The sequence below is a fragment of the Branchiostoma belcheri genome, unplaced genomic scaffold, assembly GCF_001625305.1.
Source record: "Branchiostoma belcheri isolate BF01 breed outbred unplaced genomic scaffold, Haploidv18h27 scaffold378, whole genome shotgun sequence".
Taxonomy (NCBI): domain Eukaryota; kingdom Metazoa; phylum Chordata; class Leptocardii; order Amphioxiformes; family Branchiostomatidae; genus Branchiostoma; species Branchiostoma belcheri.
In genome coordinates, this window is record NW_017803996.1 from 42,675 (window position 1) to 53,091 (window position 10,417).

The window sequence follows — 10,417 nt, forward strand, 5'->3', positions numbered from 1 at the left end:
CGTCCGGGTGAATGATGTAAATCACCATGTGGCTTATACAAGACGGAGGTCGCCAGGCCTCTGTCCGGGTGATTTGAAGTGAATCACCAACTCCATACAGTAGTGTTTGTACCATCGCACACCGGGGCATGCCCCTACTCTTTTTCGAAAGGTGTGGTGGGATCTTTAACGTGCTCGAGGTGTGGCTCTCCTCAAACACGGGACCTCCAGTTTACGTCCTATCCGAGGGACGTCCCTAACCGAAGCTAGGTACTCATTTACACCTGAGTGAAGTGAGGAAAGTCGTGTAAAGTGCCTTTCCCAAGGGCACAAGATCGGTGCACAAGGTGGGGTTCGAACCCGCAACCTCTGGAGTGTGAGCCGAACGCGCTACCGACTGCGCCACACGACCCCACATAATTTCGAATATGCCCTTTAATGTGTTTTGAAATCATTTTCCAATTACTGGAGGGATAAAATGGAAATTCTAATGTTGTACTGGAAAAAGACCATAGGGAACGTTCGCGAACGAACATGTTATAGATCGCCATATCAACATGTCTTGACATGGCTAAATATAATGACAACCCGAAATCATTGAAAATTGTTTACACAACTCCTCTTTAGCCATAGACGTGCGATGACCAAATTAAGAATTAGAGACCATCCACTACAAATTGAAACAGGTAGATACACCCGAACTCCCCTTAATGATAGGTTATGTACATTTTGTGATATAATACTATAGAAAATGAAGTCCACTTTATTGTTGAGTGTCCACTATAAAGCGATCTACGATCTACCTTTTTTGTTGAAACACAGTTAGAGCAAAAATGGGCGCATCTAACAAAGGATGATATATTCATACAAATATTGTCTTTAGTTAACAATGATGTATTAGAAAAACTCTGTAAATTCGTATACAAATGTCTAAAGAAGAGAGAAGAAACATGTACAGCTTAGATATAGACAGAATAAAGCATAGTATGCCTAATCCTTTTTGTAACTTAAAAGTGCATTTAGACCCACTGGGGCATGAATATGCAATAAATGCCATTGTCATTAAGGCTTACCAATACAGGCGTCCTCATCTGAAGCATCGTGGCAGTCAGAAAATCCATTACAGAAGCTGTTTACCGGCACAAATCTGTTGGATTTGACGCACGGCAGTCGGTCTGTGTACATGGCTGAAAAAATGATGACAGGAATTTCCCCCTTTAGGACATGTTTTGAGTCACTTTAAGATAACATTTGTATATAGTAAAGAAAATGCTGCTATTACCTTTTATTATTGAAATACGTACTTACATAAATTGTATTATGTAGATAGAAAAGATAATCAACTGATATAGAATACATATGCTAGTGTGACCTTATTTTGATTATCAGACACTTCTATGATGCGAATTGACCTTTTAAAAAAATTACTGCATTGAGAGTGCACGGAGGTCTCATAATAAATCATCCAATGAAACCGAATAAACCTATTGAACTCTCATAAGTTAGACAAAACAAATTGCTATACAAGTTAGAGGAAATAAATTAGTATTCAATAGAAAAAAAGCAGGAAAAGCTACTTTGCTCACCACATCTCCGTGGATTCTCATCAACACCCGTCCTGCAGTCGTCCTTCCCATCGCAATTTTGTGCGACTTCAATTTCTTTATACTGGTCAGAAACACCTAACCGTACCGCCGTGTCCATGCATGTCGTTATATCTGATATGTTTATAAAATAGGGCAGGTAGCTCAATATGAAGTTAAAGAGTTAAAATAATACATATATTATAACTTTTGACATATTATAATTAGTCTTTGTCTATACATTTCTTGTTTTGATGGGGGGGGGGTGGCGATATACACTAAAAACCGATGATCTGAAAAGAAGAGGGTACCATGCGCGTTTTGTGAATTTCCACTTTATTTTGCGTAATCTATTGACAATACGTAAAAGCACCTACCGCAATCCTTTTCGTCCGTAGAATCCAGACAACCAGGAAGCCCGTTACAGGACAAATCAGACACACACTTCTTTGTAGCTTCACATTTTTTATCGTCATGATGGCAACCTACTGCTTCTGAAAAAGCAAAGAAACCAAAGATTTCAAACCTCCTGGAGGTAGACATAGTTCCCTAACATGGTTCTATAGTAAAACGTATTCCGTTATTACACTACGTTTCACACATTCATAGTGTATACAGCGTCAACCCCTGTAAAATAAGTAAAATATTCACCTCAGAACATATACATACAAACCTAGTCTAAATCGGGCCACCCATACAATACTTCTGAAGCTATATTAAAATCTGATAACTGCTTGTGGCTATTCGTTTAGTCAGTATAGCAGACGAAAAGGGACCTTTAATCGTGAAAGCCATACGGACATAAGAAAAACTGACCTTATTCAATTACATGTACCTAATCACGGCTAATTCAATCACATGTACCTAAAGTTAAAAATTTAAACTTATTTTGTGTTTCTCTGTTAATCTCACCAGATTTCCATTGTGCTAAACTGTCAACACTATATCATCACTATCACTGACTGTCTCTGAGGGGGGTCCCAAACCTCCCGGATCACGAAAAATAGCTGGATGTTTTTAGTTATATGGCTGAAGGGTTTCAGTTATAAGTTCCACCAAGGATATTATAAAGACTTCTGTATAATGTCCTTGGTTCCACGTAACTTACAGATACAACATAAGAACTGATTTCACCGACTCTGCCTCTTTATCTCATGCAATGCCTCATCTTAAGTTCTTAGGTAAACAGAGAGAGAAAACGTACCGCAGTCTTGCTCGTCCTCCCAGTTGCCACAGAAGTCGCGGTCATCACACAGGTTGAATGTCGCTGCGCATTTTCCTGAGTTGCACTTATAATTGTACTCGTCAGACGTCGTTAGTCCCTCTTCCTTCCTTTTTTCCTTATACTCTTCCAAAGCAACCCAATACCCGTCACAGGTTCCTGCAATTAAGACGAAATAGATGTCGCGTTTTTTTTTTTTGGTTGTTGTTATTTAAAGACCAGCTGTCGATGGCACATCATGGTGAATAGTTTGTTGCCGGATTAAACATTTAAACAATTCTTATAAATGCAATATACTAAAGAGCGAAAATTAAAGTCAGATTATACTACATGTGCATCTATAGGATCAATTGTTATACATAGACAAACGGTATAAAATATGGTAAACAGTCTCTCCCATTTCATGGCCATTGAAATAAAACTTTCTTGTAGTGCAGCATCGTTTTACAGAAGCTTTTGCAACAGATGTAAAATGTTCATAAGGTACAGAAAAACACTGAAAATCGCTTACCACAATTTTGTTCATCAGTAGGACCGTAAAACTCCATTGTTGCATTGTCCATGTAATTACAGTCAGGATGTTCATCACATACACGGTGTAGGGATATGCACTGATGCCATGGCGGGCCACAGTCGAAGCCACCAAAAGTACGGCAATACTCTTCTATACATGTTTAGATTTATACGAGAGCAATGTCTCTACACTTGGACAAAAGAAATAAATATACTCTTACATATTCCAGACAAATTGCTAAGATATATGATTCTCTATTACCGAAGTATACGTATGAAACATTTTAAATTTCTGCTTTAGTCGGATGGATGCATTATGATAGTAAAAGCGTGTTGTAGAAAGCCTATTGCTTTGCCTCCAAGTTTATGATTTTTTCAGGGTGTTATTTTTAGGGTTGGAATATGCTGGATGAGAAAGTCTAGATCTGCAGCTTGCACTCAGTAACATTCAATATCCATGCATATTGTGTTTACGGCTTTCAACAAGGACTCTATTGGCCAGTTGACAACATATTTGGTCAAATGATAGGAAATTGATCATGTGCATGAAATGATGTATGTAGGGGAAATGGAACCATTACCGCAATGCTGTTCGTCATCATGGCAGTCATTCCCTGCCAGAGAGTGACACTGCTTCCGACCATCGCAGATGTCATCCGGCTTGTAGCATCCCGTGATCTGGTCACATTTACACGTCCATCCGGGTTGTCCGGATTGTTCGCATTTGTCGTCTATGTCCATGCAAAAATACGAGGAAAACCCCAAATACTTCGTTTGGTTTATTTTATTAACTATATAATATTTTGTTAACAACACATTGATTGGAGTTTTGAGCAAAATTTCTAGTGAGAAGAAGCAGATGTTTAAAGACGGCCCGTTTTTATAAAATTCCAAAATGTGCAAAAACTTTTTTTTCAAATTCTAGTAAGCAATAGCTTCTTAAAATGCGGATAGAATTTAATTTAGTTGATTTTTAGTACAGTTATGGCTTAGACCCATTGATTATACCATTGATTCTATTGTAAAAGTGGTCAAATGGATTCGCTATTTCTCATCAAAATGACATGAAAATTGACTGGGCAAAAATTTCATTTTTGACTTTGGTCACCCGCCCTGTGCTTACTGACATCTGCTCAATCACTTTCACATCAATGTCTAACTTAAACAGGAGGATGGAAAAAGGGATGGTATTACAGGGCACGACTAGCAAATCTGGCCTTAACACATTGGCAATATAATTCTTAATTCTCTAAACTTACCACAAGCCTAGAAGTAAGTCATGACCAATATACTGACCACAGTTATCTTCATCTTCTCCGTTGTCACATTGTATTATAGTATCACAGTAGCTGTCGTCGCCTAGGGGCAAACAGGTATTTTCGAAGTGTGGACATCTTTCACAAAGATGTACAGTAGGGATTCCTGTATAAGAGAACGATGTTATGTTATCGCCAAAGACGTTATAAACTGATTTTGTAACCAGCCATTACTTATAACGAGGCTTTCGAAATGGTGGAAACCCTGTCTTTGTTATCAAATCACATGGGCAGACGTCAGCCAGATTTTGAGGACGTTTAGGTGATGTTTGTGGCCCTGTATTAATCATTCTGCACAAGATAAGTCTAATATAAAGGTAAAATAAAAATGTAACATAAAAACAGCAGCAGGTATCTTTACTTTTATATTTATCGAAAGAGATGGTTTTACTTTCAGGGAGATCTTTTCCCTCAACATGCGGTATGAATTTTAAGGGCTCATTATGTAACTGTTTACAGAAAATTTTGAAATCTTCTTATAATATTACATTATGTTGTTATCAACAGTTACTATCACTTTTCCACACATTTGTGTCGTTATTTCACATTTTTGGCGTGTATTTCGTGCATTCAAACAGTCCTTGTTCAGTTCACGGTGCCACCGGTTTGCTCAGGACAACAAAAACAACAACACCAACAGACGGTGGTTGGCGCCCTAGGGTGGCTAATTTATCGGGCATGCCTTATAGTAGACAGGGGCACCTGTCACAAGATTAGCTTCTTTTGAAACACTCATATCTTCCACATGGGGTGGAATATGATTATGAACTTAGTGTATTTTGTTGGTCATCAATAAACTGTGGTCATTATCCCTTCAAACGAGATTTTAAAAAATCCGGTAAACGGTTAGGTCTTTCAGCAACTTGTAAGGTATCAACTGACACCCCATTGGTAGGTAGGCCATACCACTAGCAGTGGCCAACCATATGTGCGGTGTGGCCAGAGGTTTGAATAGAAGATCATTCATATTTCTATCATGCTTGTATGTCGCATTTTCTATTGCTGAATATTGTACTGGAATACGGTTAAGTCATCTTACTATGTAAAGAAAAGACTGGAAAATATACTTTTTGTATTGTCAAAACGTTACACAAAGTGCCTTTAAGACATCCCAAGTATTGATTGCATAATTGTTTTAATAAACCAGTCATTCATTCTTTCATACGAAAACTGTGATGCATGTTAGTCACTCTGTAGGTGAACGTACCCTGGGCACAGCTGATTTCATCTTGGAAATACCAGTCATCATATCCATCACAAACTTTGTCAAATGGAATACATGATTCATGAAGTAGGTACAGCATGTCAGTTCCCTCCTTGAATATTTCTCTGTCCCATTTTGAGAAGCCAGTCATTTCATGCAGTCCACAGTAATCTAATAAGAAAATACAACCATTAACCATTGGGACTAAATGATACCTCATACAAATACAACTTTCAGGAGAATTATGTATGATAACATGAAAGAGCGTATAAGCTACCTACACCTGTGTTAAGGTGTGCTTAAATACATGGAAAATGTTTATCTACCGCAGCCGATCTCATCCGAGAAGTCCCTGCACTCTACTGCTCGGTTACATCTGCCCGACCCCTTGATACACCTCGGGAACGGCGGGATGGAGTTTTTACACGGCCAGTACCCTATAGATCTGCATAATTCATCTGTAGTTTGAAAAACAAAGTGATTGAATTATAATCGCAGATTGAAATTTGACTGAAGACTAGATATCTAAACAAATGGAGAAAAAAGTCTTACCACAGTTCTCTTCGTCCGACTCATCAGCGCAGTCAGAAATGCCGTTACACAGAAATTCTCCTTTCACACAGCTCGGGGAGTCACGGCACTTCCAGTAGGCGGCATCACCAAATGTTCCATGAAGGGAGCAGAAGTCGTCTTCAGGTAAAGACAATGGGACTTTAAAGCTTATATTTATTAGTAGCTGAAGATAATTAACGACTAAGGTAACATAAAGTTATGTTGACCAAAAGTATGCGGAAACACAGACGCACAGACACACACAGACTGACCAAAAACAATACCTACATTTTCATATAGGTAACTAAGTACTCTACCAGGAATACTACAGTGGGGGAAACGGAAAGGCCTTTGAAGGTAAGGTTCCTGAAGATCTCGCTAAATTCAGGCAATTCAGTGTCACAACACATTTATCCAGAGTTCCCTGGACAAGCTGTTTCATTGGATACCGAACAAGATTACTTCCTGACAGTGGTGAAATAGGCTATCAGGTCCAGTTAAGTAGTTACCCTTTAATCAACCGCGACGGGGGCTGACATCGTCTACCTGAGACCTTTTGACCGAGAGTTTTTGACGTCACACTTCAGAAACGCCACGTGACAAGCCTCACTGAGTCAGTTTACTGAGGAATACAAAGAGTGACTGGTCGAGAGCTCTAGGTGAGAAAGGTTTTTCTTTTATGTTGGAACAAACGCTTTACCTTAACAGAAACGTTTATTTTTACGTTAGAGGCTTACAACAGTTTATCTCGTCCGACCCATCTGCACAGTCTTTCTGACCATCGCAAACTTTTGTGATCCTCACACAGCCTGACAGATCACGACACTGGATTTCGTCTCGTTGCAGTAGGTAGTTACGTTTCCAGTGGTGCACGCAGCTGTCTGTAAATTGGATTACATGACTACATTATGAAATCATGTCATTAACGTAACTTAAATTAATGTTTTAAACTTTAGAATAGCGAAAAATATATCAAGTCTACGCTTCGCCTGTCGGAAAAATGTGCGTCAGAGGCAAAAGATTACACTGGCTCATGCACTTAAACTTATGAAATATATGATATTACAAAAGAATCTATGTCCATGTTAAGGTTCCATCTAATTTTACTACTTGCAAACACGTGCATATGAGGCAAAACAGAAATAAGATATTTTGATAATGGAAATATTAGAATTAGTTCTTATTTTCAAAGCATTTCAAATGTTTATGGAAAAGTATCAAGCTTGTAACAAACATAATCAGAATACAGAAAAACAAGAAATTCAAGTTTATTTGATAATTGTCATGTCGTGTGGCTGTATCTGTCGACTGTAAAGAGGTTCACTGTTGCGACTGCGCAATTGTTGGGGTTAAATTCAATTTCATCTCTGCTTGCCTTAGCCATGATTGTCAACCTCCGTATTGAAAAGAGAGAAATCAAAACCCTACCGGGACAGTCCCGCTCATCCTCAGTAATTTCCCCACAGTTCCGCTCTCCGTCGCACACACGAGTCGGACTGTAGCAGCCCACTTCTCCGGCACACACTCGCCGATGTTTCTCCGGACAGTTGGCAAACCCTGCAATCAAAACAGAGGGGTGCGTGTTTTATATGAATTATTTCAACGTGTCTTTTTATGTATGCTTCTACCTATCTATCTACCTATCAATCTATCTATCTACTAATATCTTTTCATCTAAAAAAAGTAAGTATATATATATGCATATACTGTTGCTTTTGCCTTTTTGAAAATTTTTTGGAATCTGACACTACTTTGCGTTAATGAGTTATTACTTTTTAGCTTCCTTCGTGGTATAATAAAATTACCGTTATGTTCAAAATAAACGTCCGATTTTGGATATGATCGTGTGCCTTTTTTTTCAAAATGAGACGAATAATGCTTATCTAGCAACCTTGACATATGGCCTGATATTTAGTCACACCAAATGGGATGCTTGTATAATGGGTTGTATATATTTTATATAATATAGTAGTTGAGACCCAGGACTCAAATTTGCACTTACAACAGTTCCGCTCGTCAGTGTCGTCATCATCCCCACAGTCCACGGTGCCGTCACACACGCGGCATTCTTTGATGCATTTGTCGCTGTATGGACAAATGACTTCGTCCTCTGCACAGAGTCGCTTTTCTGACGACGAAAAAAGATTAATTTAGATCATATCTAAAATGAGCGCAAACATTTATCAAAGGCATAGATATTTCATATAATATATATATTTACAGGCAGGAAGAATGTTATAAGGCAAGAACGAACTATGTAATACTTATTTGAGCAGCATTTTGTTGTGAACCATATGTGTTAATATCACATGTAGTTATTTTGATTTTGACCTTCTTGAATGGCGTAGCACATAGAATGTCCTTTCAAGCCGACTTGACAGACTTTCCCGTCGACAGATGTCGGTAGAACTTTTACAAATGCACGCTGCGAGGAGTCCACACCCCAAACAGTTCTGTCCCCCACTCCGATCTGCTCCAGATGTACTCCGGGTGCATGCAGCCATGCCACGCCAGGGGCGGTTTCGTTTAGAAATGTGCCTGCTCTGTGGTACACCTCGCCTTCAAAGTCCACCGCCCAAACGCCCGACCGTCCCACAGACACTGACGAAAAGCAACCTTCAATTGCTTCCCAGTTGCTCTTTACTGCATTGGGAAAATGACGAGAACCAGGTATAACTTAAGTATAAAGTAGAGAGAGTGTTGCCCGGCATTCACCAACGCTTTTCATCGCAATATGTTTACATTTTTGCAAAGTATGCGACGTAAATAAGCATATTGACCGTGAGAATTGGCTTCCATTCTCAGAAACGAGAATGTCCCATGCATTGGGCACATTGCTCTTACGGGCTATAAAGTAGAACTTGAACCAACCGCCCTAACATACTATTAAAACGTATTTCTTTTCTTTTCAGAATCATCTTACCAGAGATTTCACAGTAGAAAGGAGAACGCCACACTCTGCCGCCAATCTCCACTGCCCACAGCTGCCCGGTCCTGGAGCTGACGCTGACTTCCTTCATATTCGCTGTTGGGACTGAGTCCCAAGATGTACCCTCAGGATTATCCGAGGTTATACCTGTGGAAATGGAGGAAAATTGGGTACGTCATTGCCTTCGTCAGAAGGGTATGTTTTCGGTTTTGCCATGGTGGTGTGGCTGTGTTGTCTCCCTGTATGCATGTCAACGTCATACGTCAACTTTTATTGATATTTGGTATGTGAGTAGTTATTGTGGAAACGAAGGTCAAGTTCAAAATGGTTCATCTGCTGGCTTTTCCAGCTGTACTGCAGTGGGATTTTTTAACGGCATTTGTTGATTATATGTGTTCAGCATAACTCGAAAAGCTGTGAATGGATCTTAATTATATTTGGTAGGTACATAGCGTTTATGGAAACACAGTTCAAGTTCTGAAATGGTTATCCATGCTATGTACAGTTATGTTCTCAAGAAGATGTAGATGGTTATTAATGATATTTAGTGGACGACTATGGGTAGCCGAGATGAAGGCTAAGTTCGATAATGGGCCTTCTAGCAGATATCTAAAGAAAATGGGCTGCTATGGCTCCTACGTGACCTTTGTCGGTTTTGTTAGCAGGATAACTCAACTCAACAACTGATGAAACTCAGTATGTAAGTACTGTCAAAAAAGACAAAGGTTTTGTTGAAACTTGGCATTATAGCATTTCACTACATCACTGCAGTGGGCTTTTTCGGTTTTTGTAAGTTTTCTGTTAGCAGGATAACTCACGATACAGTGGAAGGATAACTAGAAATATTAGTAGGTAGTAGGTAGCCTCAATGAGCAGGAATGTCAAGTTCGAAAATGTACTTTTTGTCAAGAAAATGACGTGATTGAGCTTTGAGCCCCATCCTTCCCACTTCAGTGATACCGAGTCGAAGTGCAAAATAGAAACACATTATTTTCACGAGGAATGGCATATGGTCCACTCAAACGTCGGTAGCTAAAAAACTTCTAATAGTTAATTTTATACATCTGTTGTGCTTCAGAAATTTTTCCAAGTGTGTGTATTATGATAATAGATGTGTAA

The 10,417-nt window shown here is 39.1% G+C and overlaps 1 protein-coding gene across 1 annotated transcript in view; it reads right to left on the reverse strand.

The window, feature by feature from the left end:
- Positions 1-10,417, reverse strand: part of LOC109476447 — a 42,554-nt gene that overhangs the window by 13,614 nt on the left and 18,523 nt on the right. The window contains 12 exon segments of the mRNA XM_019777379.1: positions 1,566-1,697; positions 2,767-2,943; positions 3,296-3,448; positions 3,879-4,028; positions 4,594-4,719; positions 5,821-5,988; positions 6,370-6,507; positions 7,107-7,250; positions 7,798-7,926; positions 8,372-8,497; positions 8,881-9,012; positions 9,293-9,445. Coding sequence (XP_019632938.1) covers positions 1,566-1,697; positions 2,767-2,943; positions 3,296-3,448; positions 3,879-4,028; positions 4,594-4,719; positions 5,821-5,988; positions 6,370-6,507; positions 7,107-7,250; positions 7,798-7,926; positions 8,372-8,497; positions 8,881-9,012; positions 9,293-9,445 — 1,728 coding nt within the window.